The 20,799-nt window shown below is 41.5% G+C and overlaps 1 protein-coding gene across 1 annotated transcript in view; it reads right to left on the bottom strand.

Annotated features, from left to right (window-relative positions):
* Positions 1-364: 364 nt before the first annotated feature.
* LOC109306674 (sodium channel protein type 5 subunit alpha-like) overlaps positions 365-20,799 on the bottom strand; it is a 310,690-nt gene continuing 290,255 nt past the window's right edge. The window contains exons 23-28 of the mRNA XM_019530203.1: positions 15,140-15,421; positions 8,404-8,457; positions 6,353-6,494; positions 4,276-4,376; positions 3,527-3,797; positions 365-2,447 (exon numbers count right to left, since the gene is read on the bottom strand). Coding sequence (XP_019385748.1) covers positions 1,213-2,447; positions 3,527-3,797; positions 4,276-4,376; positions 6,353-6,494; positions 8,404-8,457; positions 15,140-15,421 — 2,085 coding nt within the window. The 3' untranslated portion in view covers positions 365-1,212. The remainder of the gene's footprint in view (positions 2,448-3,526; positions 3,798-4,275; positions 4,377-6,352; positions 6,495-8,403; positions 8,458-15,139; positions 15,422-20,799) is intronic.

The raw sequence follows: 20,799 nt of genomic DNA, 5'->3' as shown, positions 1-20,799 counted from the left end.
CTCCAGTAATCTAAGCGCACTCTCTAATACAATGAAGGATAGAAAGCAATAGAAAGAATTCTAAATCTCAGAACATTTGTGCAGACCCTTAGGCAATTCCCCTCCCACCGCACCGATAGCATGGCAAGAAGCTTTCTGCATTGAACAACCCGCGTCAAAGCATTTTGGAGTAATATTGATGCATACGGCTTGCAAGCAAGCATGCTTGGCTCAGTGTCACTGAGGAAAATGTCCCTCCCACTCGCTCAACAAAACTCTATCTGCATAGACGGGGCTTTGGCACCCTGTCCACCCAATTACCACATGATACACCATTACTATGAGACTTTGATTGCAGTGTGCAAAGCAAATTCTTGAAACGTACTAAAAAATTAGTGCTTTTATTAATAATTTGACAAGCAGAATCCATTACTGTCTAATTTCCTGTAAGATAGAACAAGCCATTTCTTTTTTTTTTTTTATTTAACATTACTTTCTTCCTCCAGTGTTTTAATTACTGCTGACCAGCAGTTACATGTCCCAAATGGGAGGTGATATTTTAATAAACACTTGAAATGTTGTTGATTCAATATTTTACTTTGCAACAACTTTCCTCAATGTCTGATGGGAGTCTCACCAATTCCTGTTACCTTGATTCTGAGTTTATGATGTAGAATGTAAGGATGATCTATCTCCATGGAAAAAGAGACGATTATTTGATTTAAGTAAAAAAATATCAAATATAATAAATTTATGAAAGACCATTCACAACATATACAATAAGTGTTACAGTTTGCTACAGCAGCTGTGATATATCTTTTTAGATATATATCTTTTTAGATATACATATATCTTTTTAGAATGCAAGGTCATACATTGGCATAAGTAAACACACTAATATAAGTAAGACCTTAAATGAATGTATACAGCCAGGCTTTATCTGTGGATAGATATACACAGTGTTTACTGTTTTACAGTCTAGCATGTTCATGATCACACCACTGATATAACAGCTGTGACCCTGCACAGACTCTTCCTGTGCATATATAAACATTGAGCAAAGTTGAAAAGAGCAGGGCCAATGGTTATATAATGTACTGACTCCCATCGTTAAGGGTAAAAACTCTATTGTTTCTTTTGCAACTAATGTTTAATAAGAAGGCTGCTTCCATTGTTGTGTAGTTACAGCGTTACATTCTGTAAACGGTATTTTAAAGCGGTCTAAACAAATATTTAAACAATGGATTCTTTATCTCTGTCCGGAGATAACAGACAATCTATAGCTTCCTCACTCTTGCTAGAGTCTGTCATTTTTAGCTGGAGGTTGTCACTGGTGGCTCTTGTGACACTGTCATAGGATGGAGGGAAAGATGTTGAGGAAACAGAGTTTGATTTGTCTATGGGCCTACCATAATTTTCATTCATCATAAAGGCAATAAGACCTTCCTTCTCGGGGGCACCTTCTTCAATGATGTTGCCATCACAAGTTCTGTGACGGTATAAGTATGAAGCCTGTTTCAGAGAACGTAGAAACAAATGCCTTCGATATGCCCGCTGGATCACAATGGCAGAAACCTCCTCTTGTTTCCGCCTAAGCGTGGTTGTGATTGGTTCATAGGAAATCTTAGAAGGGTTGGCAGCCATAAACTTTTCCTCCATCTGTATTTTAAGGGCATCCATCTCTCCAGATTCTCCTAGCACCTTTTTGGTAAAAGCAAACAAAATATCCAAGCAGTGGATCCTGTCTCCACTGACCATGGGAAGGTCCATTGCTATGAGCTTAATTTTGTTTGGTTTTGGTATGCGTAAAGGTTCTGACAGTGCATCTGCAAAGTCTGAAAGTGCAGAATACTCAATAAACTGAGTTGCTTCAGGATCAAACTTCTCCCAGATTTCATAAAACATATCAAAGTCATCCTCGCTTAGAGGCTCTGTGCTTTCCTCAGTGGCCACACTGAAGTTCTCTAAAATAATGGCTATATACATGTTTACAACAATGAGAAATGATATAATGATATACGTAACAAAGAATAAAATCCCTATAGCAGGGGTTCCACAATCTCCTTTTGAACCATTTGCATTTAAGATGTTTGGATCACAATATGGTGGTCCAGTGTTTAAAATAGGATTGAGAAGCCCATCCCAGCCAGCTGACGTTGTGATTTGGAAGAGACAGAGCATGCTGTTACCAAAGGTTTGGAAGTTGAACATGTCATCAATCCCATGCTCCATCTTAACGTAGGCAAAGTTAGCCATGCCAAAAATGGCATAAATAAACATGACTAGAAAAAGCAGGAGACCAATGTTGAATAGAGCAGGAAGTGACATCATTAAGGCAAAAAGGAGAGTTCTAATTCCTTTGGCTCCCCGTATAAGTCTTAGGACTCGGCCAATCCGAGCCAAGCGAATGACTCTGAAGAGTGTAGGAGAGAAAAAATATTTTTGAATGATGTCAGAAAGGACAGTGCCTTTAAGAAAAGAAAGAAAAAAAAAACAATTAATACCCAAGCCATGATTCCAGGTGTATCTTAAAGTGATCATCTTAAATTATCAAGAAGAACAGGAGAAGCTCCTCCACACTGTTCTCCTAACAGCTATCTCGGCTGCCGTCTGCGGGGAACAGTCTACAGGGGTGATGGCTTGGTTGGATAGACATGCCCATTCAATTCTCAGGCTCTTCGCTGAATCTATAAAAAGGTTCTATAAAATGTCCACTGACATTTTGTTGGAAAAGAGGAAGCTGGCTATTATGAGTTTGGAACTGGGATTAATTAATGCAAATGACAAACTGCCACTTCTCCACTGTACTCTATGGGTTCCCCTGAGCTGCTAAAGGTACACAGATATTCGTACTATTTTCATGTTATGCAATGATACTTCTATATAGAATCACAGAGCATCATGGAGAAGTAGGGCTGGAAGGGACCGCCACAGGTCATCTAGTCCAACCCCCCTACCTTTGGATCATCCCTATCCAATCCATAATCTGAACTCTGTGTAAGACTACCATCAACCCTGACACAAGACAGATATAACATCCTAACACCTGTCACAGGTTAAACAGGCCATGGCAGCTCATGTCCTGCTTCCATAAAATACTGTCAAGATACACTCAGGACAGCCTGAGAAGAGGGCCATGGCCCCCACTAGAGGAAGGCAAAACCCCCCCAGAGTTGGTACTAATTTAAGCATGGGGTAAAATTCCTTCCTGACCCCCAAATACAGCAATCAGTCTGCCCTCGAGTGGAGGGGCAAGACCCTCCTGTCAGGAACCTGGCTTTGGTTCCAGCAGGAGCATTGGCCCATCCAAGTCAAAACCCCCAGCCTGATCTAAGTTATGATGATTTATATGATGTATATGTCACTATTTAAGACCCAACCCTACAATTTGGTTTCCCACTATGGAGCTGAGGATGACCATCACTTAACGGGAAGTCCTCCACACTACGTCATATGAAGAATTTTCTTCTGGCCAAACAATTCTCTACTTCCTCCCTTTTATTTGTTTGGTTTTGGTCCAAATTTTCTGCTTTTCAGATTTACCTACCCACAATGGATAGAATCACAACAACAAAGTCAAAGATATTCCAGCCGTTGGTGAAGTAATAGTGTCTTAAAGCCACCATTTTAATTATGCACTCTCCAGTGAAGATAGCAACAAAGAGCATGTTGATTATATGAAGGATGTGGACTTTTTCATGACTTTGGTCATCTGTTTCTACCATCATGGTGATCATGTTAAGGCAGATGAGAATCATGATGGTGACATCAAAGGCTTGCTTTGTGACTATGTCAAAAATAAAACCTTGGTATTTGTTCTGAAATAAAGTAAAAGATCATTATTATTGCACTCAACACTTAATGACAATTAATTCCCCTCCTCTCACAAAAGGACTCTAGAGGATAATGTGTTTATATAGACTCACATCAATGCAAAGGAGGTGTCAGACTGGCTAAATTTTCATGTAATGCTAAAGCTTTTTTTGGTCTAACAAGAAAGGTAACAATCATAGAGACAGTCTACACATTATGAAGAATTGTGTATTATGGATTGGGATTTGAGGTCTTAAATTCATTTAATAGTGGCCACAATAGGCAACTCCAAAAAAAATGTTAGCTGCAAATCATCACTGTAATGCAGTGACAGTTACAAGACACACAATTTACTGGTTGAAACACTGGCTAAATCCAATGTATAATTACAAAAGTGGGGAGTGGGGACAGGCTATTGAATTCTGTGATGAAAAAATATTCGCTGACAATATGTTTCAAAGGGAAACCCTTAGATAGTCTTACCACTGGCCTGGGGATGGGTTTTTGTGGTTTTTTGGACCCCAATTTTTTCATTGCATTGTAATACTTTTTCTGTTCTTCTGTCATAAAGATGTCTTGCCCACCTAAGTACAGGAAGATAGTATTGCTATTATTTTTTGATCAAAAAAATACAGCAAAATGAAACAAGTCTAAAGTTTTGGGAATCTTCATCCTTCCCTTATTTCTTATTTTTTCTGTCTTTTTGGTAGCTTTTATCCAGATGCCTAATAAGGACCTAAACAAGAGTGGTATGGTAGGCAGCTATCTGGAAGAAGGTGGGAGCTAGTGGGGAGTAATGAGTGGGCATGTCTACATGTGCTTATTAATGTGCTTGAATAAACTTTGGAGTTTATTGCTTTGTTTATTGCTCCCAGGCACACATTTTTATGTGGATCCAGGACCACAGCACTGTGATCCAGGGCAGAGCAGCCCTGGCTGGCAGGGAGCTCAGGAGGTCAGCCTGTCAGCCTGGGGCTGCTCCCCCAGCTCAATGTGCTGTGAAGGGGCTGGCTGGGGCACGTGGGTGCTTTAGCAAGGGATGAGCTGGAAGGCTTCCCTGCACCCTCATGCCCCAGCCAGCCGGGGCAACATATACGTGTGTGCTGCTGCAGAGTAAGTTAGTTTACTCCAACATTATAGGGGTGCATGTGTAGACACGTTTACTGCACAGCTAATTAGTCTAGTACACAGTAAACATCTTGTGTCAGTGCCAACTTATGACAGGACTCAATATGAATGAACAGGGTGAGGGAGACTACTGGAAACTTCACTCCTGTGCTTTACACGTGCAGGCTACTCAGAAGCACAGTTCTCAGCAGAGTGCAATGACTGTTCCCTCCTGGAGTTCATGAGCGCATTTAAATGGGAGTGGGAGGCTGTGTTGGGACAAAGAGGTGGTGTCATTCTAAAAAATGGTGACGTTTGCACACCAAGGACTGGAGGAAGGGATGTGTCTATGGCACAATTCCTCCCTGAGGCTCTACTGGCCAGGTGTTGCTTCACACCAGAGGTGTAGCAGGACAGCTGTGACCGGGGCGGATGCAGGGGGATGCACTTTCGATTCCTGCTCCACCAAAACTTTAAAACCAGCTGCCTGGATGGGGCAGCACCATTTTTAGTCAGGCAGTGCTGAGGGAGTCAACTGATTTTAATAGTTTAACATCATCTCCCCCAAATCTGCTAATTCCTTTCTACCCCACAGGTGTTAATGGCTCTCTATCTTCTTTAACTGGCTTGATGTTCCACTATTCAAATTAATCTTTTTTCTGCAAATTTACTGGCTGTTAGCCATTCCTTGTAATGATAGACCTGCAAACCATTTTCAGATGTAGCTAAATACCTTAACTCTGGTGTGGTAACATTAACTCAGATGTAAAAATTACCAAAGTGATGTACTGGAGGCACTGTCATGACAATTAAGAAAACTCGATTTTGTTTTATGAATCTGAATAAGAGATGCACATTTAACTATAATGGCTGTAGAACTAATGACAAAATATCTTTTGATTATCTCGACTATTTTTGGCTTAGTTTGTTCTGCTTTTTAAAACTTAATATGTTATTTAGCAAATTAGTGCACAGTCCAGTTGCTGTATTTGTTTTTGCTTTGATCTTAAGCTAAAAAATGTAGTGCGAGTTCCCTAGCACATTGGTAAAGATTCTAGTTTCTCTTTAACTGGAAAAAAAATGTGTGTTGTGCTATAAATAATGATGTGCTACATCTTCAGCACCCCACCATTTCAAAATCCTAGATCAACCCATGGCTGTGATGGCACCTATTTTTGCACGCCTCCCCCCAAAGGTAGCCCCCTCGGTTACACTATTGTGTCACATGAGTCCTCCTTTATGTGAGCACAATCTTTTTGTCCATGTCTGCAGAGCTCTCATCCTGAAGAGATAAGGGGCAGCTGCAATTGTGTTTTTGTAGAAGTAATACAAGATGGTTTCTAAGGATATGCTGTTAATCAAGATGCTAGAGTGGTTACGCCATTGCTGATAAGTCCATCCCTAGTGCCACTCGACGTAGCAATCACAAGGGGCTGTGCAGCATATATAGTACTTATCTTTTTCTTTTGTTGGTTGAAATTGTCAATAATGACACCTATGAAGAGGTTCAGTGTGAAGAAAGACCCAAAGATGATGAAAATCACAAAGTAGAGGTACATGTATAAACTACTTTCCCATTCGGGCTGCTCCTCACTCTGCACAGACAAAAGGCAAACATAAAAAGAAGAGGGAGAAAAATTGTGCCATCATCACATGTATCAAAATATTTTTGCTGTTAAAATAATCTGTCATTCAGTTGCAAATAATAGAAAAGTTAGGTCCCCATTAAAGGTTCACTTCTGGTGTCCAAAATGCCACAATGATTTCTGTTACATTTTACAGTGCTGTCACTATGATAACACCATCATTACACACTAATGGCAGCTTATCAAAACGTACACCTTTTGAATGCATCCACTGTACTGTATTAAGTAGGAGCCCAAAAGGGTAGCAAATTAAAGTCCTGATTAGCCGCCTTCTTACACGAACTAGAAGTACTCTTGGATATCAATGGCAGAGCCACAGTGTAATTATATGCTAATAGATGTCACTGTATTAAAAGCTATATGATAGTTAGAAACCACCGATTGTTAATTATAAGTTTTCTTTCTTACATTAAGAATATGAACTAATGTGATCCCTGTTTGAAGTCTATTGGCAAATGTTAATTTCTTAATGGTGACCACTCAGAACTAATTGCAACTGCCTTTTGATATCCTGTAATGAAAAAAAAAATGGAAAATCGAAAGATCTAGTCAGTCTCAAGTTTGATGCCAGCAGTTCCAGGGTTTTAAGTTTTCTGTCTGGCTCAGGCACTGTGGGGAACAGAATCCAATGTGGTATTTCCAAAAGTTATTTTAACATGTAATGTAAAGTGCTGTAGCTCCATTCAGCCTATTTATACCAGGTCTGCATCTGGCCTTTCAAATCCTACTCTCCTGTTTGTGTGACAGGCATCAGTGCGAGTGTGTTGCACCTTCAGATGAGGGTGTCGATCCCATGTTTCAATACTTTAATATGATTATACCCTTTTAGTTACATTTCCAAGGTAACTTTGAAAACAGTATGACCCCCACTACACAAATGATATGCCAGCACCTACATCTATTCAGAACAATGGCAAAACTACCATAGTTATCAATGGATATATGATGAGGTGCTGTATATCTTATTCACTTGTCTACCACTGACTACATTTAGTGCTGAACTTCTATTGCAGTGGTTCTGACTGTTTTTACCCTCAAGGAAACCACCATAGCTTTTTGGACTTTAGAGACACTCCAGTTGACAGCCACTGAACTAGAATCTAGTTAGTGCCAGGTCAGGGTAGTGGGGGTAGGATGTCACCCTACCATGTCCTGCTTTTTCACCATCTGCCCCCTCCCTGCCTCTGCTCTGGGCCTGAAGGGTCCCACTGCCATAGCTGACTTCCAGCGACCCTCACAGTAGTGACCAGCGACACATGCTCCCACATCCTGTCCTACCTGCCCCAGGAGCATGGGAGGAGTGGGAAGGATGAGCTGGGCTGAAAAGTGCAGCTTTGTGGCCCCACATTCACTCAACTGCTCTCATGGGTGCCACTTGTCTGCAGGATGCTGGGGCACCCAGTGGGAAGAGGATCAATTACTTATCTCCTGGCACAGGGGCTGGGGGCTGCAGCCCCCCTGGAAGGATCTCATGGCACCCCAAGGTGCTGCACCACCCTGGTTGAGAATCACTATTCTATTGAGTGATAACATTCACTAACACACGGGGACAAAATTCTTTACGTTAGACCTAGTGCATTGCCAAGGAAGACAAGTTGCACAGGCACAACTAGGGCCACCATTATGGTCTTTCATTCTAATGACTGACTGGTGACACAGATGACTCCAAGTTACCAAGCACTGGAAATCAAAGCCTGTAAGCTATATCAGAAGCAAGAGTAGTTAAGGAACATTGTGAGGAGAGAAGAAATAAGGGGGTGGCAATATTTTGGGCTGCTAATCATCCTGACTGGAGCAAAACTCAACTAAGACAGGAAAGGAGGAAGCAAAAGGAAAGCATTTAGTTTCATTAACTTACCCCTCGTGAATCGACTGCTGCATACATAATTTCCATCCAACCTTTAAATGTTGCCTGAGAAAGAAAAAAAACCCAAAATACATCATTCTGAAAAATATAAGCACATTTCAATTGGTTACATCATCACTTTCTAGTGTCCTTCTGAAAAATATTATGCAAAGTAGGCTCTTCACTGTTAATAAATTGCTTTTTCCTTTCAAACCATAGGTATGCACGGGTATTTGTTCACATCAGGTGTGTCTACATGTGCATTTAGGCATGCCTAAATTTAATGTACACTAACTTAATGCTCATTAAGGCGATTTAGGCTCTCATCTACACATGCATGCAATAAAGCACATTAATGCTGAGTGCACGGGCCGACATGGGACTAAAGTTAGTTCCAAGTCCATCCATATGCAGCATTAATGCATCTTAACACATCTACACATGCATTAATGTGCTTTAGCTATTCATGCCTAAATTTGTGGGTAGATCTTGCCTGACCAATCTCATTTCCTTCTATGACCAGGTGGCATATCATCTGGACAAAAGGGAAGAAGTTGATATCATATATTTGGACTTTAAAAAAGCCTTTTACCTGGTATTCCATGATGTCCTCATGGAAAAATTGGGCAACTGCGGCCTTGACTACTCCATAGTCCAATGGCTGGGGAACTGGCTCTGCGGCAGGACCCAGAGGGTGGTAGTTGACAGAACTGAATCAATGTGGCACTTGGTGACTAGTGGTACCCCCCAAGACTTTGTTCCTGGACCTGTACTCTTTAATGTCCTCATAAACGATCTGGAGACTGGTGTCAGAAGCAGACTGGCTAAGTTCGCTGAGAACACCAAACTTTGGGGAAGAGTGTCCACACTTGAGGATAGGCTGGTGACCCAGCCTGACCTCAATAGGCTTACAAGGTGGGCAGATGAAAAGCTGATGGCATTCAATACAGAGAAATGCAAGGTGCTCCACCTCAGGGAAAAAAACCCCGCATCACACTTATAGGCTCGGCAATGATACACTCGCTAGCACCGTGACCGAAAGAGACTTGGGGGTTATGACTGACTACAACATGAACATGAGCCATCAATGCGATACTGCCGCTGGCAAAGTGAACAAAACTCTGGCTTGCATTTACTGATGCATCTCAAGCAAGACCCAGGATGTCATCCTCCTGGTGTACTCAGCCTTGGTGAGGATGCAGCTGGAGTACTGCATCCAATTCTGGGCTCCACAATTCAGGAAGAATGTGGACAAGCTTGAAAGAGTGCATTGGAGAACCACACTCATGATCAGAGGGCAGGAGAACAGGCCTTATCAAGAGAGGCTGCGAGCCAGGGGACTCTTCAGCCTGGAGAAGCGCAGGCTCAGGGGTGACTTGGTGGCAGCCTATGAGTGCATAAGGGGTGTGCATCAGGATCTGGGGGAACACCTGCTCACCAGAGCACCCCAAGGGATGACAAGGTCCAATGGACACAAACTCCTGCAGGACCGTTTTAGGCTGGAAAGAAAAACATCTTTACTGTCTGAGCCTCCAAGGCCTGGAAAAGACTGCCCCAAGAGGTGGTGCAAGCTCCTACTCTGGACACTTTTAAGAAGCATTTGGATGCTTATCTTGCTGGGATCCTATGACCCCAGCTGACTTCCTGCGCCTGGGGCGGGGGGCTGGACTCGATGATCTCCCGAGGTTCCTTCAAGCCCTAATGTCTGTGAAATCAATTCAGTCTCCAGAATTTGAAATTCTTCCTTTCTGCACACATACAATTCAAGTGCACAAGAAATACCAATGTGCCCAACTGTCTGCATCTCTCTGTGCTAAGTTTGGTGCAGGACTTGGAGGAAGGAAAAGGAAAAGGGGGCTTCATGACACCTCTGCTGCTCCTTACCAAGTTTCTTAAATATGAAAGACATTTCTGTTTAAACCAAAGACTCTATCAGGGTTCAAGTCTTTTATTTTTAAAGATTTCTCAGGTGTGAAAGGGTGGCAGCATCAACTACTAAGATGCTAAGAAGTGGTTTTTAGTATTCTGCATCAAGAATATTGCCCTCTGTTTCCAATATATGCTTTCCACAGTTCCAAGACTGATAATAAATTACACAGCCTTAAACCTGCCTCTGCTCTAAATCACCCTCACTTTATCAGATTCTCATTCAAGTTGCAAGGATACAAATAAGGAGTAAATCAATGGCTGTATTTTGATTTTATAATTGTTATGAGAAAAGAATCAGCTACGTTTTCTTTCACTGAGCTACCCTGATTTATACTAGTATGCTAGGAGGCAGAATCATGTCCAATACTCCTGCTGACACTTGGGGTTGAGTTTTCATTGCACCTAATTCCAGATAATGCTAACTGGAATTTTGTGCGTGACTCCCAGAGGGAATTCAGCCCTTTGTGTGTAGCTAGCTTTGCCTAAAATACTTTGTGAAAAGTTCCATTATATACCCTCTGCTATTCAATTAAGTCCTTTGGGTAGTGCTTGCAGTCTATTCTCTCTTTTAAATACTACTTAACCAATACAAATTTTATCCAAGAGGTCAGCCCTATTTATTTTTCATGAATTCACATAAAACTATTCAAAATGCCATACACGTTTCCACTACAGGCTAAAATAGGCAGTCCCTGAAAATCAGTACTTGGGGAAAAAAAATCTATCCATACATGACTGTTCAGAGTGTCAGAAAAGAGTTTAGAGGTCAGGTGACATTTTATTGAAACAAATGAATATTTAACCCTGCCATGCTGATCTCTCTCAACCCTGCCATGCTGAACCCTCTCAGCTACTCTGATAGTTTCCTTTTTGCTGCTTTATTTCTAATCCTGTAAAAGGCTCTCCCATTTTATTATAGACGCTTACAGTTCAGTCTTCTGTTTAGAAAGGCTGGATGGAGGAAATAAGAGGTTGCATCATCTGTGCCAGCAGAAATTGATATGCTCCCAACTTGTACTTTCCTCCTTTTTTAAGAGAAGTCTTTTCACTAGACATTATATCTCTGGATATTCCAGCGCATGTCATAAAAAGGCATTTAGCAAAATACAGGGCAGTACTTGGTGACAGTGATTGGTGAACTGTTCTGAGAAAAATATCACAGGAATGCAGAGCTTTGATTTTGTATTTTCCCCAAGATGTCCAGAAATAAGAGCATTAAAAATCCCATCTGGCTTCTGGAAGGCTTCCCTAGACACTTCCGCAGAGAGGAGCAGATATCAGGAATGAGAGAAACATAACACTGGGACAAGACATGATGTATCTGGAATTAGTAGCCACTTATACCCTGGATCTAGAAGTGACAAAATCTTCATGGGGGTGTTTGTGATATTATCCTTCCTGGAAGCTATCCAGAGGAACACCATATTCAGCAGAAATTGTCACACGATGAGATTATCTGCTGATAAACACATTTTGGAGCACGATTGTATTTCATGATTTGACTGTGGGTAAATTAGGGCAGGTGTGGATAGGTGGACCATGGCAAACTGCCCCTCACCTTTGCATGACCAAAAGGCACCTTGAAATAAAACAAACATTTCATTTTTACATTCTGAGGTTTTCTTTTCAAATGAGAATATAGACATCACAATATGAATATCACAATTAATTTTCAGTGGCTGCTTTTTAAAGGCAGAAATGATTCATTTTTGTATCTTCAAAAATACTTTGACTGGAACGCCTCCTTAGAGAAGCGTTTTAAAACTAAAATAAAACTGTGCACCACAAGACTTAAGGAACAAAGGCAAGATATCATCCACAAGCAGCAACGAGTTTCTTCCTCTTCTGTGTTAACTCTGTTATCTTCCAGTTTCACTACTGCTTGTCTCCAATCCATTTTATTCTATAGCTAATACTAATTTAATGTACACCGCTGTGCTGATTAGCATGATTTTTGTTCCCAGAAAGACCCAATTCAGGGCTTGTGAGCCCTTTGTGAGAGAAAAGCTGATGCCACCTATGCTGCTTCTATCTAACAGGTTCATAAATTCGATCACATTGCGATCACTTTCTCCCAGGTGTCCCATCCTTTTCACATTTTCCACCAGTTCTTTCCTACTGGTCAGTGCAAGAGCCAAGATAAGAGTATCCCCTATTTGTAACCACAGCTTTCTGGATCAGAAATAGATTAATAGATTGTGACGTTGGAAGGGACCTTGGAAGATCATTGGGTCCAGCCCCCTGCACCAAGCAGGAAAGAGAACTGGGGTCAGGTGACCCCAGCAAGGTGCCCATACTAGTTAGGTAGTCCATCTTAAGCTCCTTAACTACTGATCTATGCTATATCACTTTGCATAAAAATATCATTTTTATAGTCTTAAATGGGCAAGAGGTGGGGATGCTGCTTGCCGTTCTGTCTTGAAGCAACAGGCAGTAAGAAGGAACTGGGGCTCAGGTGGCCTTGCTCATATGGGCACGATGTACTGTCTAGTAACGGGGTGGAGGGAACTTGTTGTACAGGTGTGGCTCCAATAGACACTGCTGGCATCCCAGAAGCAGAGGACATGTGGACAAGCACTCGAAGAAGAAAGGTGAGCCAGCGTCATGGAGAGAACTAAACCTTCAGTCAGCTGGGGTACAAAATGCACAGTCTTCAAAAAAATAAGAAATTCAAATGATAGAAAGTGCTAGAAGCAACCTAGTGGGCTCAGTCACTTATCAACAGTAAAAAAAAAAAAAAGGCGGAGGAAGCCTTGTAAATGATACTCCCTATTTTAGAGCCATCTTCTACCTGAGAAGAAGCTACACTTAGTCTGGATGTGCAGTGTGTTGAGAGGGATGAGGCTCAGGTTACCAGCCTAAGAAGGTGAGGAGTATTGTCAGCACTGATAGAAAGGGGAGACAAGGCATGTTTTAACCTTACAGAAGCTTCTCTAACAAGTCTTTTTCCTATCTACCCAGACAAGAATAATAACAGGGCATGAACACTGCCACACTTCACCTTTATGGGTAAGCTGGCCATGGCTGCACCATGAATGGGGCTTAAGCATAAAGGTGAATATGACTGATTGTCTGATAGAGAAAAATGGATGTCTCCCTTTGCTTCTGGTCGAATTTTCCAAATGTATGTGTCATTTTAACTAATTTTAGACTGAACGTAGAATATGCATTGATTGTCAGAGCCTTAAAACAGACCTTAATCAGAGACCCAAAGTGTTTCATTTTTCAAAATCAATCCTCATGCCAGCGTTAACACGGTACAGAATATGTTCTCTACATTTCATTTAGATTAACTCATTTTGAAGAGAGATAAATCTATTATGAATAGAAAATGTGTGGGCTTTCATGTCTGAATAGCTGTTTTACTAATAACTACCAGAGGTCTCTACCAGTTAATGTACAGTAGCCTCTGCAATTATTGGGACATTACTCATTGAATTTATCACGCAAGAAACTGTCAGCTTTGTAGGCAAAACTTGTACATGATCACTCCAGAATATATTGGATTGTTAGGACATTAAGGGGATGTCAAGCTTCTTCACACTGGGGGCATTTACACATGCGCTTTACTGTGGAGTTGACTAATTAGCTCTGCAGTAAAGCGTTGCATTCTACATGTGCACTAGTATTAGGGCATAATACATTAATTAACTCTGCCATAGGATAGTCAGGAACAGTACTATCCTGTGCCGGAGTAATTTACTCTGCTAAAACACACCTGTAGACGATGATAGGACTGGCTGGAGCACGAGGGTCCTAAAGTGCAGGGGGCCCAGCCAGCCCCACTGCCACCCGGGGCTGACCCCTCAGGCCCCCTGCCAGCACAGGGCTGCTCTGCCCTGGCTCAGAGTGCTGTGGGCCTGGGTGCACAGGTAACGTTGCACCCGGGAGCAGCTGACTCCAGTGCAAACTGTGCAGAAGTTTATTTCATTGCACTAATAGCATGTGTAGATACACCACTGTGCACCATCCTTTAATAGAGAGGTCGTCTAATTACACCTTCATCTCCTGCATCGTATGGATTGCTTTCCATCCCATTTGTTATCATACAATTACATCAAGTAAACCGATAAAGCATTTTGCAGAGGACATAAAGGGTGCCATCCTCAGTTTCTACAAATTGCCAAAGCTCTCTATTTCAGTGAAGCAACATAGATTGACAGTGGGTGAGAATCTGGACCCAGAGGCCGTGATGCTGCCTATTAATGAAATTCAGCAGCTGGAAGTGGGGAGTAGAAGGAGCCAGGATGACACTGGTATGAAAGAAAGGAGAGTCATATTTTCATATTCCATATCGGACCTAACTGGAGTACTGGTGAGTTAAAATGGGTTTGGTACAGTCCAGACACCATATCTTGACACAAATTCCTTCTTAAAGAGCTACTTTCTCTTTTGGAATCTCTGATTCAATTTTGCATTGAGTTACAAGCACAAAAACCAACAACAAAGGTGACTTCAAATAGAGGATCCTGGTGAGCTTGGAAGCCCCCTGCAATCCTGTTTCCTAGGGTTTTGAGTGCCTCCTAGGAGACAATATTTTAGCGGTGCATAAAATTTGTCTTGGGAAACTCCTGATCTCAGCATAAAACCAAAAGCTACTCTGAATACCTATATGATAGTTTCATCAGCTCAAATATAAATAACTGACATCAGCTAAAATGTATGCTTTGCTGCCAAGATAAAGGAAAGCATAGCTGTTAACTTGGTATTTAATCCTGCAGTATGCTGATTTCAATGGGAGTTGGCCATACCATTAAGGTTTTGACTGCTGGACTTCTACCTAGCAAGAAAAAATGTTGTACGTAGAACTAGAACTTACCACCTGTAGAAGAGCCAGGTAACCAGCACCAACATTGTCAAAGTTGACTTTAACTTTTGTCCAAAAGTAAGTGCCAGTCGTATTAGACTCTGCGCAGTCGGTCATGTTGTTAATAATTCTGTAATCTAACGGCATATCCCCCGCAGTCTTGTTAATGCATTTTCCAAACTTCCCTGCAAATAGGTTCACTCCCATGATGCTAAAAATGAGCCAAAATATAAGGCAGACGAGCAGCACATTCATGATGGAAGGGATGGCACCCACCAGGGCATTCACAACCACCTTAAAGAAGTGAAATGAAAGAAAAACATACAATTAGTGTGGGCACTCACATGAACTCATCCCTGAAGAGTTGTTTTGGACACTGAAGTAATGGGGCCAAGATCTCAACTGGCAAAAACTAGATTAACATGATCTGAGGATCTGTTTTGCTGCTTTGAAAGATTTAGTAACACATATTAAACTTCTTTTCCATTGTAGCTTTAAGGAACCATCTATCAGCATTTCACTCATGCAAAGAGGATTTGCCAGGTGGGATCTCTTAAGTCCAGGGAACAAATCTACCCCTGACCATTATAGACTGTTACTATGACACCTCCAACTTCATACTGGATAATGTATCTTAATCAACTCACCCCTGCTTACTAGTGCATTTAGGTGGTAATCAAAAATCACTGAGTTATAGCAAGTATTCTCAATGTGTTTAATGGATCAGGAAGAAAGGAGAGAAGCTTTCTTCTAAGCAGTAGAGCATTTAAATCTCCTTCTGAACTCAGGTCTTCTATGAAGTTTCTGGAGTTTTATGAAGCATTTTGATTAACTAAGTAAGAATTGATCCAAAGCTGTTTCACTTGAAAATAATATTCCTGTCTGCATGTTATCTAGAAATAATACCACAACCCAAACAAACATAGATTTAACATGTAACTAGCTTTTTCCCTCCCACTATAAACTGCACCCAGTTCTGCATCTTTTTATTTGTTGAAGATTTCCATTGGTTCCAGGTAGGACTGATGAGCAAACTTGTATAAAATCATGCATTAGAACATGGCATAGGAAAGGAATTGGTTATTTAAAATACTTATAGATAATACTCATGGCGGTATTGGCATAGGAACAAATGTCAACGTTTGCAATATGGTTCTCAAGCAATGCAAAGGGAATGTACAATATGCACAATATGGACCTCAAACTCACATTTTCAGTAATATCAACATGCACATCAAGGTATAACACTGATATGACAACCGAGCAATAGACATGCTATTCAACGTTCTACACCACTATACAAAATAGGAAGGCCTTTGATGCATGCAAAGCATACCATTAAAGACATTTTCCAAAAAGAAATAAAAGCAAAACCCTGCCACAAAATGTAATGTTCTTCTTGCTATATTAATGGCTTGTACACTTTTTACATGTCCACAGCTGCTGTGGCTGTTGCTACTACTTTCCAGAAACCATATAAAGGACCTGACAGCCTTTATACAGATTCCAACTGTTAACAGGAATTTCTCTCCTTGTTTGTTCATACTTTCAAGATTAGAATCTGCTTTGCAGACACAAAGCCATTCCCCTTTTCTGCTTACATTTCTGAAAATGAGACAAAGTGATATTGATCCACAAAAATGAAATTTTATTCAGTTCTAAATCCGATTATGGAAAATATGAGTTGTTTTCTATCATATTAGTGTCCATTTTTTTGACAAGCCAATAATATAAAATTCACTTCATTATTATTTATGTCGTTCTGCATGGGGAAAAAAAAAGAGCACAGTAAAATGATCTGACCCATTTATAGTGGCAGTTTATTTTGGTACATTGAAGAAAACGCAGAATTAGGAAACTCTTTCAAAGCCAAAACTACATTTTGCCCATTTCTAAAAGAGGCGTTTTTTTTTGGCAATGAAAGGCTTCACCTGTTCTTGTGATTGGCTATTTACAATGACTGTTCTTTTAGGGCTCTGACAGAGGTTACATTTACGAAGCAATTCCCCTATTAATCGCACCATAAATAGCAAGCCAACCACATGTTCAAGGAATTCATGGCATAAAAAAAGGAAACAACCAGGCACAAAAATGGCCCACAAAATATGTGGAACATTTTTGTGGCTGTTTCCCATCATGCCTTAAATTGAATGTGTGGCAGGGTAGCCTGCATGGTGGAGCTTGATTGACAGCCATGCTATGGGTTGCACCTCACAGCTTTAGATGCTGACCTAGGAGCCCATGTAGGGTCATCATAACTTCACACAGTGTTTGCCTTGCCATGTGGCTCCCATGACAGACAGTCAAGCAGTCAGGCTTGTCTGTGCCTGGCTGGGCTGATGGGTATGGGGGAGGGTTAAACTGCCCAGCAAGGGGAGGCCCTGCGCTCTTATGGGCAAGAACCTTACTAACCCCAATTGGTTTGCAAGGTTCCTGTTAAAATAATGGTGCAATTGGGATCAGTCCCCGATTCCAACAATCACTCATCCTGCCACACACACGTGGCACAATAGGACCTACGATTTTGGGGACTGGAGATCAGATCCCATCTTACCATCATTTTAATGACTGCCAGAGGCCTTGGTTTTCATTTTTAGATGTAGTGCTGCTTCTACAGCATAGCTTAGGTATTTATTTTGCATTTATTGGGTAAACCCAAATGAAAAATAAATGATGAGGCAAATGATTGCTCAAGTGCTGCCAGAGCTTGTATATTAGCTTTCGCTGGCTTTTTCGTGTGTTGATGCTTTTGTTCAATGTCCATCACTTCCTGCCCAAAACTACTGCAGTTAGAGAGTGCGACAGAGGGAGAAAAAAAACAGGATTATAAGAGAGGGCAATCACAGTGCAAACATTCGTGCACAGGGACACGATCATGCAAGTTAAACATGGTGCAAATGATGGTCACCCATGCATGCTCCCTTTTAACCTCTGCTGATTGATGCTCCGTGGCTTGTAAATAACAAAATGTGACACAAGACTTAAAGTAAATCATGTAGCACCTCTGTGAATTAATTATTCATAAAGGGTCTAATTCTCCTTCCACTTTCACTGATTTGACACCAGAGTAATTGTACCATTTGTTTAAATGGAGCTATTCCTGATTTACACCAGTACAAAGAAGAACTGGTGAAGGAGCTGAATACGTAAAGACAAGTACTTTTCATTAATTCATGTTAAAGTTGAGACTTAAACCTTACGAAAGGCAGAACACGTTACTTCTGTGTCTCAAAGCTGTAACATTGCAGAGTCATCTACAAGAGATGGTAGATGACAAGGAACGGTTCATTCCGTTACAGGCGAGACCCGAGACCTCTTTTCCCAGAACTTTTGCTGTCCATCCTGCTAGCTGCCAACTGGAGCTGCTCTAAATCCTAAGCATTTCCCCTCTGATATTTATAGCAGAGCAGATCCTTTGTTGCTGTAAACTGTTATAGCTTCACTGATTTCATGGACTATTACATGAGCCAAAATCTAGGCAGGCATATGTTTAAGGCTAGAAAAAGGCATTCTGATTAGTTAGCCTGTTCTTTTGTATAGTACAGGCCATAACATTTTACCCAGTATTTTTTCTCTCCAGACAATAAACCTCTGGGAAAGCTTTGAGCACATCTCTTAAAAAGATATAATTTAATAATTTCCAGTGATGATGAATCTGCCACGTTGTTAGGCAGGTCGTTCCAGCTATTAACTACCTTCACTGTTAGAAACACATGCCATATTTCCTGTTTAATTTGTTATGTTTGAACTTCCAGCCATTGTGTTACATTATACCTTTGTCTGCTGGGTTCAGAAAATGTATCCATCAGAAATTGTCTCCCTATGTCCGTACTTATTATACATAAATAGATGGACCTGCTTAAATCTCTCACTGTCAGGTGGTTTTAGGACCTTGTAGTTCTTTGTCAATCTTTCTGAATGTTTTCAATACTCATTTTAAGTGTGAATACTACACTTCCGATACCAACCTCAGTAATGTTGTATAGGAGGTGGTCTTACCTCTCAATTGTCAAGTAAAAGTCCCTTGCTTATACATTGAAGGCTTGCATTAGCCCTCTGAGCTCCTGCATCATACTGGGAGCTTGTGTTCTTCTGGGGTACATCTACATAAGCTATTAATATTATAAATGCTTAATGCATAGTAAAATAGTGTGCAGTAAGTCTTGCCTGTTGAGAGCAAATCTGCTCCCAAAGGGAGCAATCTGATACAGGACTGCTCCTATCCTGTGCTTACCCCCCTGCAGCAACCAGGGGGAGCTCCAGGCTCTCTGGGGGTGGTAGCCTGGGGGCTGGCAGGGAGCACTGGGCCAGGAGAGCTCTGCCACCTGCAGGAGCAACTGTCTCCTGGCCCTGTGCACATTAGGAAGGGTCCTTATGTGCACGGGGCCTGGAGACAGCTGCTGCTGCAAAGCTCTCTCAGCCCCGTGCACATGGGACAAGTCTCATGACCAGCAAGGTTTCCCCACCCAGTCAGGGCCTGGCAGGGAACTGCCCTGTTTCTGGGGTATCTATACATAAGCATCTAGCACAGCACAGCAAATTTGCTCCCAGTCAGCCCCAACACCAGGGGGCCAGAAGGGATGGGAAACTCCTCCAGTCCTGGCACTGCTCATTTCCCAGGTCCTCCCAGGAGGAGGGAGCCAAGTAGTGCTGGAATGGGCTAGCTTTCTGCCTCTCCCCTGCACTGGTGTTGCTCAGCTTTCTTCTCTTCCCCTGTACCAGCTCCACACACAGGAGCTGGGAGCTGAGCAGGGACCAGACTGGGGGGGAGCTCTCTGGGGCTGGCCAGAAACATACAGTGATCCCCAAGTCCTGGCGCTACAGTACAGAGTCTACTGCACAGTTAGTTTGCTACCTGTATTTACAGGTATTAGCTAACTGCACAGTAGGCTAATTTACTGTGCAGTGATATGCATGTGTAGACAGTGATGCTTTACTGCACAGTAAATTAGTTTTACACACCCTTGATGTATTAACATGCATGTTTGTTCAACTGAGTCCAGATAACTATCTGATCCAGGTCACTCTGTATAAATGAACCATCCCTAACTATCCCTATTATTTACTATTCCACCATTTTTGTGTTATCCATAAATTTTATCAGCAAAGATTTTATATTTATTTCAGATCATTGATTAAGTTTTTGAACAGCTCTGGGTCAAGGCTATCCTCGCTGAGGGACTCTGCTAGAAACATATTATCACTGGGCAATCCCCCATGTACAATTACATTTTGAGATTCATCAGCCAGTTCATAATCCATTTGAGATATGTTGTATTGATTTTGCATAGTCCTAGCTTATAAATCAGAGTGTCTTGTGGGACTAAGTCAAAAGTCCAATCATAAAACAATATGAAATGTGTTTGATAAAACTTATTTCCCTGAAATCCTTCTAAATAGGACTAATTCTGTTATCATTCTTTAATTCTTTGTGGATGTGTCTCATATTAACCTTACCATAATTTTGCCTGGCATCATTAGTCAGGCTAAATGGACTATTATTATAACGGGGGTAGAGAGGTCATCACATGTGATCTTTTTAAGATATGCATGGGCACAGTTACAGTTGTCATCCTGAGGGAAGAGGCGGCATTTGGCCGATGAGTATGTACCAGCAGGCTTTCATGTCACAGAGAAGGGCCTTGGAAACAGGTAGAAGTTTGAAGTCTAGC

This window comes from Crocodylus porosus, unplaced genomic scaffold (genome assembly GCF_001723895.1).
Source record: "Crocodylus porosus isolate Cpor-Errol unplaced genomic scaffold, CroPor_comp1, whole genome shotgun sequence".
NCBI lineage: Eukaryota > Metazoa > Chordata > Crocodylia > Crocodylidae > Crocodylus > Crocodylus porosus.
Note: the sequence above shows the minus strand (reverse complement) of the source record. Positions and strands in the feature narration are given on the sequence as shown.